This window comes from Eulemur rufifrons, chromosome 24, assembly GCF_041146395.1.
Source record: "Eulemur rufifrons isolate Redbay chromosome 24, OSU_ERuf_1, whole genome shotgun sequence".
Taxonomy (NCBI): Eukaryota; Metazoa; Chordata; class Mammalia; order Primates; family Lemuridae; genus Eulemur; species Eulemur rufifrons.
This window is the reverse complement of record NC_091006.1, coordinates 36568139-36583833: the sequence shown is the minus strand read 5'-3', so window position 1 is coordinate 36583833 and position 15695 is coordinate 36568139. Positions and strand designations below refer to the sequence as shown.

The following is a 15695-nucleotide window of genomic DNA, read 5'->3' as shown; positions in this document are numbered from 1 at the left end:
GCAGCACACGCGGAGAGCGGAGAGCGGAGAGGGGCCCCGTCTTCCGCAGGAACAGAAAGGCACCCGGGCAGCACGCTGGGTGGACTGCGCCTGCCAAGCCCCCCAAGGCCGGGCCTTAAGGAATCTGAATTCTATGGATGTATCTGTCCCTGCTCTTGCGTTTTGGGGGAGAATTAGAAGATTCTTCCTGTTCTTGGTTTTCAAACGCTAGAGGTTTTGTTTGTTTGTTTGCTTCTTGCTCTTCCCCCTTCCCCGCTCCCAGGGCTTTTAAAAACATTCCTATCTTTTCTCTGCCTGGATTGAGAGGAAAATGGGTTTGATTAGAAGTCAGGCTTGGAGACTGCCAACAGTGCCAGCCGAAACAGGCAGGAGCGAAAACCGAGATGGGAGATTTAGATACAGCTGTGAGCACCGCTGTCAAGTTCAGGGATCAGACTCTACAGATTCTTGTAGTAACTGACCCTGACGTTCAGCAACCTTCACTTCCTTTCGTCTAACCTGGACCTTTCGTCTAACCTGGACCTTTCGTCTAACCTCTCCAGACACGCACTGTCTGGCCGCACACATCACACATTTCGGGAGGACGGAGACACGGGGCTAAGCCGGGTTACCACGGACTCTCGGGTCTCACACGGAGCCTGGCGTATCGTAGGGGCGTAACAAAGTCTTGAGTTGTAACTAAACTGAGTAACTACTTTAACAGTTACATAAGGTTTTAATAAAAAGTCTTGAAATTAAATTGCATAACTATGCTAATGGTTTTTAGATTTATTTCTTCTCTTTCTAATTCAGATCAAAATATCTCAGTTCTCTGACTGTTGCTTCTCTTCCTAATGTAAAATTGCTCATGATACAAGGCAAAGTACCTGAACCGTGAGTAGTATCCATTCTAGAAAGTGAAAAAGATTTACAGGCCCTAGCATCTATCACATAGGGACAGAATTTTTAAAAATACTGTTTTAGAAAAGTAAAATAAAAATACTAAGTGGGAACAACATACAGTACAATTTAAATTATCAACAGTAATTGATATCTTACTTCAGAGATCTCTAAGTAAAATGATAACAGTAATCCTGCAAGATATCAGAAGACCATTTCTTTTTATTTTAATTATGCTTTACTGCCAGATTACACTCACCTTCTGTAGCGAACTGCTCTAAATGTTTGAGGGTAATTTCTTTGTATTTTGAAGTTTCTGCCAGTCGATCATAAATCACAGTGTCCTGCAAAACAAGCAGAAGGTATAACGCACTTCATCAAGAATTCTAACAGAGCTGATGTCGGCAACATCCTCCGTAGCAAATCAGTATAATAACCCATCACTTTTAGGGTTAGTTTTAAAGCACGAAATATTTTCATCTAATAATACCATTTCCCTAGTGACACTAAGAAATAAGGTTCTAGTCCTGCATTTTCAACTTTCTTCTTTATGAATAAATCTCTAGTTGTTCCAATGCTCAATATCTCATAGTCTATTGATACCTCACCTACTGCAAGATCCCCCATCCTGGAAGGTTCTGCAGAAAACTGCACAGTGTCCGCAGGTGCTACGAGAACGGCCCAGTATGGGCTGGACTGAGCAAAGCGGAAGAGCTGCTCCTGCCCCAGACTCCTTAGGACTTTTAAAATGCCAGCGTACACGGTGGAGCTTGAAGCAGGCTGTGTGGCAGGTGACTCAAACTCATTAGATCACAGAGCCTTTAGGGGTCACTGGTGCTCACCAAAACCCAAACTTTAAGAAACAGAACTAAATCCACTCAGAGGACCAGTGGGTAGAGCAGGGAGAGCTCTGGACAAATCTCAAATTGCCATAAATAGCTGAATGTTTCTGATTGAGTCACTTTAGCCTTAAGATTCAGTTTACTTAATCTGTAAAATTCAATCACTGGATATCTTTCAGGTTCTTCTCAGCTTTAACTTTATGCACTGCTTAGGTGTCTCTGGTTTTTGCTCTTTTATAAATTGCCTATTATTCCTTTAGTTATTATCTGGCTTTGGTTTAACGCTTTCTGAATTTTAGTATTCGGCCTGCATGGTTTTATTAGACCAGGAAAAAATAAATCATTTACCTGCAATTACTTTCTCAGTGGTATTACCCATTTTGGGGTCTCCAGTCTCAGGGCTGAGATTTGGAAGCAGACTAATGGAGTATGATTTAGAACCCTTGAGAGAAACAGAACCTAGTGACCTCAGAACAGATGGAATATTCCAGGCCCCAATTATGAATTTCTTTTCATTTTTCAGTGGCTGAAGGGGAAGGGGAGCAAAGCAAAAGGAAATGATAATTTCCCCTCATGGCTCCTTCCCGAGAATGAAAAGTAGAACTTATAAATTCTATTTTTTTCCAGAGGCTAATAAAATTTTCAATGAAAACAAGACAGGCCACTTTAAAACTAAGAAAACTTTCAAAAAATTAAAATACTGGAAATAAAAGTGATACATAATAAAGTAGAAAGATGAAATTCTGCAGTGTATCCAAACATTTTAGTGGAAGAAACTGAAGCTCAGAGAAATTAATTTTCTACCTTCTTGATAGCGTCAAGAAAAGCAGAGGAAAGAATGCGATCTTCTGCAACAAATGTCTAGTCTGTTTTTAAATGACAATCACAACTGTCTGGCCACGCTTACACGTTCATTCGTGAAAAATGAACGAATACACATACTTTTCCACCCATAGTAACACTCCTTTATCCAGAGGCTACATTGAGTATTTGGCAGTTCACTGTTCGGGACCGACAAAGGCTTCTCCACAGGCCCGAAAGCACGTGCATGCCCTAAGATCACACTTAGAACCTACTGAGTCCACGTTCCTCATCTGTAGAAACTTCTCACTGGATTTAACTATCTGGCCCTTGAGAGGTAGAGGAGGAAATCCTGAGCTGGAGCAAGAATGGCACCAATTAGAGCCACTGCACAGAGCGTCTGCAGCTTCGAGGAACGTTAAACCCATGATTAATAATTCCTCTTTGCTGGATTTTCATTCCAAAAGTTGTGTTTTCTTAATTATCTTTTAGACTGCAGTTCAAATAATGGTTTGCCCTCAGGCAGAGTGAGCACAGGGAAAGTGTCCAAAAACCTATTTGTTAAGCGAATAAAACACTTGATGCCATCCTCAACCATCCTGACATGGCGCCTGGGTGGAAAACCACACGAAACCATGTTGCCAAAGAAAGACCGCACGATCAAATGCAAGAGTCAACCATAACAAGGTAGCAGTAGAGGGGAAAAAGGCCTCACACAGGTACTTACACACTACGATTTATACTGAAGTTAATCTAGATAATCTTGCTATAAATTAGCCAATGGCGGTCAAGGAATCTGAGTTTGTCGTCGTGTTAAAGAACGAGGCGAGACTGACCTGCGGCGTGAAGCTCGGCCCCTTTTGAAACAGACCATTTGCCAAGGGCATGAGACATGCTCATATTCCAACACAGACATTCTCCGTGCTCGTGTGCCCTTCAGAATCATGTGTACTCTGTCTCGGAGGTGGTGGTGAACTGCTAAAAATAACTAATTTCAGATGTGGTTTTTGTATATGGCACAGAATTTTGTTTGAGGGCCACCTGATTTGAAATTTCCAGTCACTTAAAGGCCCCTAAAGCGTTAAGTTTATTAGTCAAGTTTCTAATTTCTTCTCTGGTATGTAAGTTTTGGAGTTGGATTCTCGTTTTCCTGAATCAATGACATTTTTATTTGTGCAAATGCACTTTTCCTAAGTTGGCTCCTGTTACAGATATAAATTATATTGCATACTTTTTTCACTTAAAAATTAACAAAGCAGGACATCTTCATTGCAGAAAGTCTAGGAAAAAACAAGAAAAGCCATCCATCAACACACACAGAGTCACTATCTCTTTGTGCTGTCTTCTAGATGAGCTTTTCAATGCTACCTTCCGATTCACGGATTGTACTCCCATCTCTTCAACTGTGTCTATTAATAGTTTACTTTATTTACTGATGTTTTAAAAAAATTCTTTACAATTTCTAATTTACATGTATCCTCATTTTCCCTCCAATTTCTTTTTGGTTAAAAATAGTGGGGATTTATTTGTCATACTGAGCTGTAAACATCCCTTGTCAGCCTAGTCTACACAAATGATTTAGTCTGGAGCGAGTCTGTGTTCCAGTTGGTTTATGTTGGAGGCGTCAGATTCAAAACAGAGTCACTCGTGTCAAACGCTGGCAAAACTGAGCCAGGGAAGGCCCTGCAGGGAGGGCTCTTACGCATGATTTGCCTTAAAACAGGAACTATGACAAGAAATTTTTCCAAACCGCAGCTTGCTACGTCAGTCACGCAAGGACAGCTCGCAGCTCACACAAAACACCTGACAGTCTCACAAACCCAGTCCAACCAGGCAGCCTGCGATGACTCTCAGATCACAAGTTCTACCTAGCAACCATTGCCATGGACCAATCAGAGCTTGCCAATCCCACACCACCGGCATCAATTAACTTGCAATGAACTTTCTTTCAAAACAACTTAAGGCCACCCTGGTCTGAGCATATGCCCCCAAATGCAATTGTATCATCTGTATATTCCCAAATAAAGCCTTCTGCTTAGAGATTAATCTATTTTTATTTGAGGTAGACACTGATCATCTCCCTTGGCAGGAAATTTCCTCATGTGCCTATGAGAGCTGCTCTTGCTCACTCTCCGCATGCATCCCAACCTGGTGGTTTCATTTCCCCACCCCCAGGTTGCATGAGCTTTCCTCGGCCTCTCTCCATGATCTCGGTGAAGCTCACCACTGTCTTTGGCTTCAAAGCGGGGACGCCAGCTCCCACCTGCTTTTTACATAAAGTGTAATTTGCCTCATTTCCCCACAGAAGCCAGACTCCAGCCACTGCTCCTTGATTCTGAATCCACGGCCTGTGATGCCCACCCCACCTAACTCAAGGCTTTAGTTCAATGAATTGCTTTGATTTTATATTTGCCTTTTGCTCTACAAGATATTTATCTTGCTTTTGAGACTAGTTTTGTCTCTGTATTTTCTCTTTAAACGAACCATATCCATCCTTGCCATGATGCTGAAATAGAGCAGATGCACTGAAGTGTGAATTCCAGGCTATCTCGACTGGAACGTGTTACCCATGACTCCCTAACGGAGCCTTCACTACCTGGGTTTGTTGCTGGCATCAGAATGATCAGGAAGAAAGTGCAAGTTCTTGAGGACGAAACACACACACACACACACACACACACACACATGACCTAACTCACATCCACTTTTCCAGTCACATATTCAGTTATTCCCTGACAAACTACAAGCAGTTTTCAAATGTTTTACATGTTTATGTCTTTTTATTACTTAACCACATTTCATAGCCAATTTGGGAGGGCAAACAAATCAACAAGTTAATATATGCAAACTTGTCATAAAAACAGAAACATAGATCAAAGGACCAGAGCAGAGTGTCCATAAATAAATCCAAACATATATGATCAACTGATTTTTAACAAGGGCACCAAGAGGACACAGTGGGGAAAGGACAGTCTCTTCAATAAATGGTGCTGGGACGATGGGATTTCCATATGTAAAGAATAAAATTGAACCCTTTTCTTACACTATGCATAAAAGTAAACAAACTCAAAATGGATAAAAGATCTAATGCCAAATATGAAACCATAAAACTCTTATAAGAGAACACGGGGGAAAGGCTCCTTAATGTTGGCCGTGGCAATAATTTTCTGGAGATCAGACCAAAAGCTCAGGCTATAATAGCAAAATAAGTAAATGAGACTACATCAAACTAGAAAGCTTATGCACAGCAAAGGAAACAATCAACAAAATGAAAAGGCAACCTACAGACTAGGAAAAATATTTGCAAACCATGTATCTGATGAGTTAATATCCAAAATTTATAAAGAACTCTAACAACTCAATAGCAGAAAAACAAATAATCCAATTAAAAAATCGCAAAGGATCTGAACAGACATTTCTCCAGAGAAGACATAAAAATAGCCAATAGGTACATGAAAAGGTTCTCAACACCACTAATTATAAGGGAAATGCAAATTAAAACCACTGTGAGGTATCACATCCATACGGATAGTGATTATCAAAAAGAGATAGATGGTGGTGAGGGTGCAGAGACAGAGGAACCGTTGGACACTCTTGGTGGAGATTTAGACCGATATAGCCATTATGGAAAACAGTATGGGGGTTCCCAAAGTAATTAAAAACAGAACTGCCATATGACCCAGGAATCCCTCTTCTAAATACAGACCCAAAGGAGATGAAATCACTACCCTGTGAAGATATTTGCATTTCCGTGTTTATTGCAGCATTATTCACATAGCCAAGATATGGAAAAACCCAAATGTCCATCGACAGATGAATGGATGAAGAAAATGTGGCTCATATATACTATGGAATATTACTCAGCCTTAAAAAAAAAAAGAGATTCTGCCATTTGATATGACACAGATGGACTTAGAAGACATTATGCCACAGGAAATAAGCCAGACACAGAAAGAAAAATATTGCATGATCTAATTTATATGTGGAATATACATTTTTTACAAAAGAGTTCAAATACATAGAGAGAATAACCCAGTGGTTACTATGAGCGTGTGGAGGTGGAGGGGAAACAGGGAGATGAAGGCCAAAGGATACAAAATAGCAGAGATGCAGGATGAATAAGTTTAGAGAGCTAACCTACAACACGAAAAGTAGAGTTAATAAAATTATGTTAAGAAAAATTTTTTCCAGAATAAAAAATATATGCAAACTATCTCTATGATTATTACTAAAGTAAATGCAATGTTTTTATTTTTTATTCAACGTTTTAACTTCCCGAAGTTTCTAGGTAAAAGACTATTCAAAACTAAAAAAAGAAAGGATGTGATTTGGGTGTCGTAAACTAGACATATACCAACCATTTAAAGTGGGTGGTCTTAATGACTCTATTCCCTTATCACTGAATGTTACCTTTGGGATATACAAGATTTTTAAAATACACTTAAAATTGTATCCTAATCTTCTCTTTATGTAAATATTCCCCTGACTAGTCTTAAGCTTCTGACAAATCTTAGGTCTTTTCTCCAGTTCAAACACTGATAATAAAATATACAGAATGAATCAATGTTAGGTGTTTGAATCAATAAGAATACAAAACCGAAGGAATCCTAAAATTAAATTCATGAGACATCATGAAATAATTCTACCAAAATGCTTTAAAACCAAGGCATTTAACATTTTCAGAAGGAATTTAAACAACAGTCTTGGGCTTCTTAAGTTCTATAACCAAGTTTCCAAGCGATAAAGCAAGGTTGTTGATTCCATTTAAAATTGGAAAGTTCCAAGTTGGGAAGTTTATAAAGTAGGTACCTGGAAAGGGCAATTCAGAAGGAAAACAATGATTGATCTTAATTTTAGAAAAGCCTCCAGTCAGTAGATTTTTCATTTTTCCAGGAGTGTAAACATATTTTAACTGGGAAAACTGAGTTAGAATGATGTATTTACTATTTCTGTCAACGTAACCTGCCAATATACCGACGCCAACCAACAGAAACTCTATGATAGTTTAAGAAACGCAAGACAAACAGTAATCACATGAGGAAATTATAGCAGAAATTGTAATCCAATTTTCCCCCATTCCTATGGTCATTAAAAAATTAGATTGAAACCGAAGTGGATCAGGGTATTCTAATAATATTTTCTACATTTAACTGTCTTCTAACATAGCTTATATAATAAAAACTCCAAATACTATGTATAAAAAATTGAATTATAGAAATAACCTAGGCCAAACTTTTTCAAAGCACCAAATTTACCCAGAAGGCATTCCACATTTCACCAGAAGAGGCTGAACGCTCGTACTATAAAACACCAACAAAAGCGGATGTCAGCAACTTCATGTGAAACATCTGTGTTACATTTCCACAGCAGAAGGCCTAACACATACACTATAAACCATCATAAATCGAAACTGTAAAAAAAAAAATAAAAACTTACAGCTCCTTTGCAGTAGAGTCGTAACTTCCCGGATGGAGTGCGAACAATCACCGACATTCTCTTTCTAGCGCTGAAAGAAAGCGGTTTTCCATCATGTGTCATCATACCAAGGACATGCATATATATGCTTGCCATGCCTCACATATTTTAATATTCACAGTGAAAAAATAAATTTGACCAAATTATGAGCCCTAACCTTCCACTTTCACAAACTACCCCCTGGGTGTGCAGTTGGGTGCCTTCGAAAGCTACATTATGTGTTTTAAAGCACCAGAGTACCATGCACTGCCCTAGTGGGATAATTTGCCAAATGGCTCCCTAGAAACCTGCAAGAGTTAAAACCCACCAGAGTAGAGTCCTGGTTGAACGTTTTCAAATCTGAAACAATATTTAAGCCAGTATCTTAAAAGATGGATTGTATGTCATGGTTTTTATCAAAAACAGAAAAGATAATCAATAATAAAAAATCAATTGTTATTGAAAACAAATGATAATCACAATGATACCAATCACACATAAAGGCAAACAATCAGCCTTTAAAAAACAATTTAAATACTTAGAACTATCGTTTTTCAATGATTACTAGCAAACCACTGGCAGCATGCAAAAAACCTAACTTATGCTGGCAAAGTTAAGCTAATGAACACAAACATTTTAACACTGTGTTGGTTTTATTAAACACAAATTTAATAAAAACTGTTAAATGTGTAATATCTTTCAATGCATTTGTAAGAAGAGACAGCAAACAGCACTGAAGAAACAGGGACAGCATTACACAGGTTAGAACTCATTTTGACCCACGAGTTTATATGCAATTGCTCTAGAATTGTGGGAAAAAGGACTTCTCAAATGTCCCTATCTATCTGGTTTACCCGGTAATATTCTGCTGCTAAAACTGAGATGAGCTTAATATACAGTAGCAGTCAGTTATGGTATCATAGCCTGCAGCCAGGAGTGAGTTTCTTTTTTTTTTTTGCCCGCCGCAGCCAGGAGTTTCTTCCAGAGGCATCTAGAAATATTCAGGTTCCCTCTCTCTCCATCTCTAATCCCCCTGGTCTTACCAGCCCAATCCCCATCCCTGAACTCCAGGAATACATTTGACTGGGCCTCCTTTGTAATGACACTTACACGTCCTATCTCAGCTCTTCCTGATTCATGCTTCTCTTAGCCCATGTTGGTAACATGGTCCCAAACACATCACCTTCCCTGTTCTGCTCTTCTCCTGGGGAGACCCCAAATACGGGGTGAATGGGGACCCTCTTCTCTGGCGCATCAGAGTAACTGGATATTGCTGGAGAAGTCGCCGTGGAGATCAGTAAACACGGGGTATCTGACGGCACCTAGTGCTCGCTACTGCCCGGCAATCCGCCATCTCTCCAACAAGCTTGCCCTCTCAGCCTGCCCCGGGCCACAGTGTCCCCTTTCCTCTCTCAGAGTCTCCCATCCTCCTTCTTCACCCCAGATCCTTTGCATTTTTGCAGTTCACTTTGATGGAAGCCTCAGGTAAGAATTCCTTTTCTTTCTGCCACTAACCCTACGTATCTCTCTCTGTGTGCACCATCCCCTCCAACTTTTGTCCTGAAACGATGGAGGTAGTAATTCTCCTATCAGAGACCTTCCTTCCACCCCTCTGTGAACCTCCTCTCACCCTTTCTCGGTACCTTACTCCAAAAGTTATGCTGCTCTCCCCTGAATCTGCCTCTTCTCTCTAAGCATCTTGCTCATCAGTGTTTAAATATACTTAGTGTCCCCTACAGAACTCACCCCGACCAATCCCCCATCCACCTGCCTCAAGAATGTAGGTCAGCTGGGAAAGTAGGTGGTCCCATGGGAGTAAAAAGCAAAAAACTCAGATACCACGGACCATAACCGAAGACCTCTGTTATTTGACCTTAAGAAATAAAGTCAGTAGGAGAATCACTTTGCTTTTTGTTCTTTCCTGCTAGCTGATGGCTGGTCTTACGCCTAACAGAGATGTGGATACAGTTTCTGAAACCCCAAGACAACTAGATGGAATGAGCTCACAATTACAATGCTGGCGTCTCGACTCTGACTCATCTCCACTCCATATAATCTGGCGCCTATAAGCATAACCATGTTTCCAGACCACTCGCCGTAAGACCCCTCGCCACACACACGACACGTGTGAATCCGACACGTACATTTCGGGAAGATTTTTAAACTGCCCCCGGGAACCATGCATTGCGATACTTTAACGAAAGCTGTTTATGATTTGTCTACGGCCATGACAGTTAAAAACATACTGAAGATTTTAATACAGCTGTACAAATTTAAATAAAAATCGAGCATATTTTCTAATTATTTAAAAGGGAAAAATAAAAATGGATATAAATTTATCTTATCCATACAAATCACAGAGCAGATGTTTTCTTACCTGGTGAACTCCAGGACATTCAGCAATTCGTATCTTTCTTCCTGCCCAAGCTAGGAAGAAAAGGAATGTGTGATTATATACAGTTGGAAATATCTTAAACTTTTTGGAAATAAACCCTCGTCATGAAGTTTCACTGTAAAAAATGTCAACACAAACCTTCCCTTCTGAAATAAAGGAGGGAACTTGCTAACTTTCAGGTTAATTGAGAAATAGGAAATAAAAAGCCCAAACGAGGAGAAAATTGAAAGGAATTCCAAATGCTATGGAATAAAAATTTATCTTTAGGGAAATAATTTTGTGTCAGGAAATACAAAATTAAAAAAAGAAAATAATTACTGAATACAACAATGTTCAGCTATGAATACTGGCATAACAGAAGCACTAAATAATGATTTTAAGTGAGATATAATTTATATACAATAAAATACATAGATCTTCAATGTATAGTCCAATGAAAATTGCAGTTTGACAAGGGTGTACTCCGAGTATCTACCACCCCAATGGAGATAGGGGACACCCCACCACCCCATCAATTCCCTCCTGCTCTTTTCTATCAATCTCCTACCCACCCCCAGGCAACCACTGTTCTAAATCCTGTCACCATAAATCACTTCTGCCTGATCTCAAGCTGCACATAAATGACATTAAGGAGGATGCACTCATTTGCGCCTTTTTCTTTTCTTTTTTTTTTTTTTTGCTCAACATAATGTTTTTGAGATTCATCCATGCTGTTGATGAATCAGGAACTCATTCCTTTTTATTGTTTATTATATTCCATTGTAGGAACGTATCGGTTTGTTTATCTGTTCTCCTATGATGGGCATTTAGTTTGTTTCCAGTTTTTAGCTACTATGAATACAGCTGCTACGAATATTCTGCGACAAGTCTTTTTGTAGACATAAACTTTCATTTCCCCTGGGGAACCAGTACCATTGCTGGGTCAGCTTTAAGTTGACTTTTACTAGAACATTCTGTAAGGTTTTCCAAAGGGACGGTGCCACTTTTAACACATCTGCTAGCAATATACGATTGTTCCACTTGCTCTACATTCTCATTAACATTTGGTGCTGTCACTATTTTTAATTTTAGCCTTCCTGGTGGGCGTGTAGTGGTACCCCATTGTGGTCTTAATTGCATTTCCCTGATGACTAACCATGTTTTCTCATGTGCTTACTGGCTATTCACATATCTTCTTTTGTGAAATGTCCGTTCAAATCTTTTACCCATTTAAAAAGTTGAGCCTGAATACCCAACTAAAAATTGTTACAATAACTTTGGGAGTATGAGGAAGGGTAAACAAAGGGATAGTGATTCGAGAAAGATAAATCCTCATTTAACAGAATACCTAGTAAATAAGACTAAAATTGAGGAATCAAAACACATATCATTTATCACATATTTTCTGAAAATAGGAGATGGGGGAAATGCCTGAAAAAGCAGCTACCAGCACAGACAGTGTTTGCTTCTGGGGTGTGGAACCTCTATTTATCATGAGCTTTCTGGTGTTACTTTACCCTTGAAGCTATGCCAATGTACTACTTCGACTAAAAAGCATTTTAAACATAAGTAACTTACTGAGTCTATAATCACAGAGTCTGGCGTTCTCCCTGTGAAAACGAAGTTCAGCTGCCTGGCTGCTCGGACCAGCGCCCCCTCGTCTGTTCTCGGGAGAGAGGAGAAAGCAGATACGTCATGGGCAACAGTTCATCCCAAATACGAGAGAAACACAGCAGCGTAACATCATTTTCTGTTTAACTAAAGCTCTCTTTATTCTAGCCCACTATCGAAATCCATTCTTTTAAAAATGCCGAAAGAACGAGGGCAGAAATCTTCAGTGTCTGAGATCAACCCCAGAGTCATATTTCTGAATATTAAGTCTCGCTGTTAGTCATGAATTCCTAAAAAGGATTTAAATGTACCCCTCAGTCTAGCATATTCTCCAGAAAACCTTTCTCAAAATGAATGGCACAACATTGCCTTAAGTTTTATTCTTTTCCTCCTAAAAAGTCACATAGAAAGAACTAATGCTACTAATTGAGGATTCAGTTTGAACAGATTTATTTTTCTAGGTAGTAATTAATTTCATGTTTTATAAAACCTGTTCAATGCCAAAAGTAGGATGTGGCGTAAGAAAACATTCACACAGTTTCTATTCTAATTATATGAGTGGTAACAATGCTCAGATTTTTAAGCAATTTGGTACCTTCTACAAATCACAGGTGCTGGTTTAGAATAGTTTAAAACACTTCGAGTTCTCTAAAATGTGTTCCTTCTTTCCTAGAATTTTACAATCACCCAATTATCCAATTTTACATTGAAAATACGTCTAACATCAAGCCTAAGTATTAAATATTGGTAACTATACTAATAAATATTTCATGGAGTCCCTTCAAACGTATAAAATTTTCCTCACCCAAGTAAATACACAACAAGCTCCCCGATTGTCATTTCCAAAGAGGAAAGCAAATTGGTGTTTTAATGTCAAATATGCTCACAATTTTCAGGCAAACATACCTTCCTTTTCCTGTATGCCTAGATGCAAAAGTAGTCTGATAGTTTGTTCTTAGTTATTTATAAAGAAGGAAAAAAATTATTATATGTATGCAAAAAAGTATTATTCGCTTGTGAGAATTTTGTTAAATTTCTGTGTAAGTTACGTCCTATGCCAAAAATTACACATACAAAGTTATGCATTTTAACACGTCTATATTTAATCCTGACAGCCAAGAGCTTCTAATCAGTAAATAAATTTTTTAATATAAAAAAACATACTCAATTTGGCTATCTTATTTTCAAATTACACTGATTTTTTCCTAGACAATCGCAAATTTGGAACAAGTTTCCACAGAAAAAGACTTCACAAATGTGTCGCTTGTACCTGGAGATGCTGCTTGATAAATGATCTTCTCCCCTTCCCGCTCGGGCACTGCCGTGTGGCAGACAGCCATCATCGTGAGAAACTCACATATTATCGGCGCAGTCGGCTGCGAGAAACACACACACAGTTCAGCCCTTTCCATTTAAACACTAATGACAGTAGGACTTGCTGTCTATTAAGAATGTAGCTGGTAAACACTGGGCGTGCGGATTATAGCCAACTAAGAAGCCAACGTCTGTTAAGAAGAAAAAGATATTTTTAACTCAAATTATTCATTCTGACACTTTCTCATTTATTTTGTCAAATAGGAATCGTACAGTGGAAAGGGCAGATGGGTTGAAGCCTGTCCTTGGGGAAACGTTCCTTTACCTGGTTGTAATTCCTGATCCGATTTAACCTTTAGGTTTATCATCTCACTCCCTTACTTCTGCTTGGAGTGATGACGACAGAGGATTTCTCTGAAATGCTCCATCCTCCCTCTCTCCAAAGATGGTAACCTTAGCCTGGTCCGTGTTTTACTGAGTAACAACAAATAACTGAGCAACTATGTCCAGTGGACTTTCGTGGCCTGAGGAAGATAGGAAGGTGGATCCTTTCTGCAAGGAGCTTGGAGTTTATAGGAAAAAAGTAGCAAACATTTTAAATTAAGTATCTTCCTGTCTAGCTCTCAATCAAGGGGAATGGCATCAAATTAATAAAGGAAAATCATTTTTTCTATGCTCTTAGGCAATAGGTAAGTGAAATGATTGGAAAGGTAAATCCGAACATTATTTGCAAAACCTGTGTTCAGGGTAGAAGAGTGGGCAGAACAGGCAGGGCCCAGCCACCTGAAGCTCAGGCTGCGGGGGAGACAGAACGGAAATAAACACACAAGCATCGTTTATCTGCAGTGTGACAAGCACCGTGGAGGCAAGGAGCAAATGTGTAACGTGACACGGGCGAGTCCGTGGTTTTTAATCAAGATGATGAGTTTAAGCTGACGAGGTTTTAGCCTCATGAAGAACTGAGCCACGTGGTTTCCATCAGGCAGGGAGGGGACGTGACAGAGAAGGTCCTAAGAAGGAAAGAGCGAAGCGTGTTGGAGAAAGTAAGAGGCGGCCAGGGTGGCCTGAGGGGGAAGGAAACAAAAGGAGCTCAGGGCGAGGGTGACAACGTAGGCAGGGCCAGATCCCTGTGGGAGGAGAGAGAAGGCGGAGAACGGTTTCCAACAGGACAGCGACGGGACTTGGTATCCATCTGTGATTCCAGCTGCCACGAGCAGCAATAACTGGAGAGGCTAAACCTGGAACCAGGGAGACCGGTCGGGAGGCAGGACAGTGACCCGCAGGGGGACGCTGGTGGCCTGGGCTGGGCGGCGAGCAAGGATGAGCCGCAGCGGACAGGCAGGACAGACTCTGGGAGCCGGCATTCACAAGGGCTCAGCGACTCTTCAGAGATGCGGATGCAGAGAGAAAAGAGGCATCGAACGCAGCCCTCAAGTTCCAGAAAGAGCGAGAAGACAGAGGACGTGCAGTTCACTGAAACCGGGAACGCAGAGGAAGGCGTGGTCTAGATCTAGGGTTTGCTGATCCTGAGGCGAATACTTTGTTGACGGCTCTCTTAAAAAAACAAGGATACAAAAATACCCGTATGAACACCCTGCCAGGGCCCCTCCCAGGGGCAGGGGTGGTGGGTCTACCTGTGCTGGAGCAGCTGCACCTTTGGGGTAACAATTATGAATTCGGGTTTTCACATACTGAGCTTAAGGCGACTGTGAGAAAAAGTTACGGGGTTGAGACTCCAGGAGACACTGTAATGTGATCTTATAGAATTTGGTAAGTGTCGGTAGCTTCACCGGCAGGAAGTTCACACCGGGTGGCGGATACCTGGAGTGTCCTCGTAGATTTGGCCCTGCCTGTCATGCTGAGCAGGTAGTGCCTTCCTGCAGATATTGTGAAATTGTTAATAGTGAGTTGTTTCATAGAAAACCCTATAATCGTTTCACAAAGAATTCTATCATTATCTTTGAAAAGACAGAGTACTGATTAATGACAATATTAAAACTAGATTTCTAACAACCAAGAATGCATGATGGCCAAGTAAAAAGGATTCAGCCAGAATAGATTTTGCAATTAATAATTATTAAAAATGATCATGTAAGTAAAAAAAAAAAAGAGAGAGAAACATATAAACATGGAAGATAATTCAGAGAAACACCCGTTAGTTTTCATTCATTAATGAAAAGGTAATGGTTTTATGTCGCTTACATGATTATTTTGGAGATTTTCCAGCAATGATGAATCGCTGAACGTCTTCTCGTCTCCAAACTGTGAGCTCTGCCTAAAGGGGAGAAAGCAGAGTAAGCCCAGATCATTTATACAAGCCTGCTATTTGTAACTTACTTTTAAGTAAATCATCATGTCTCCAAACCCTTAATAAATTAAATATAACCTGGCCTACATTTCTAAATATGGTATCACAGACT

At 40.0% G+C, this 15695-nt stretch overlaps 1 protein-coding gene across 3 annotated transcripts in view; it reads right to left on the bottom strand.

Moving 5' to 3' along the window:
- ATP8A1 (ATPase phospholipid transporting 8A1) overlaps positions 1-15695 on the bottom strand; it is a 190259-nt gene that overhangs the window by 95285 nt on the left and 79279 nt on the right. For all 3 annotated transcript variants that reach the window (XM_069458057.1, XM_069458058.1, XM_069458059.1), the window contains 6 exons: positions 15478-15550; positions 13232-13337; positions 11929-12011; positions 10354-10403; positions 7959-8028; positions 1139-1223 (listed from right to left, as the gene is read on the bottom strand). In XM_069458057.1, coding sequence (XP_069314158.1) covers positions 1139-1223; positions 7959-8028; positions 10354-10403; positions 11929-12011; positions 13232-13337; positions 15478-15550 — 467 coding nt within the window. The remainder of the gene's footprint in view (positions 1-1138; positions 1224-7958; positions 8029-10353; positions 10404-11928; positions 12012-13231; positions 13338-15477; positions 15551-15695) is intronic.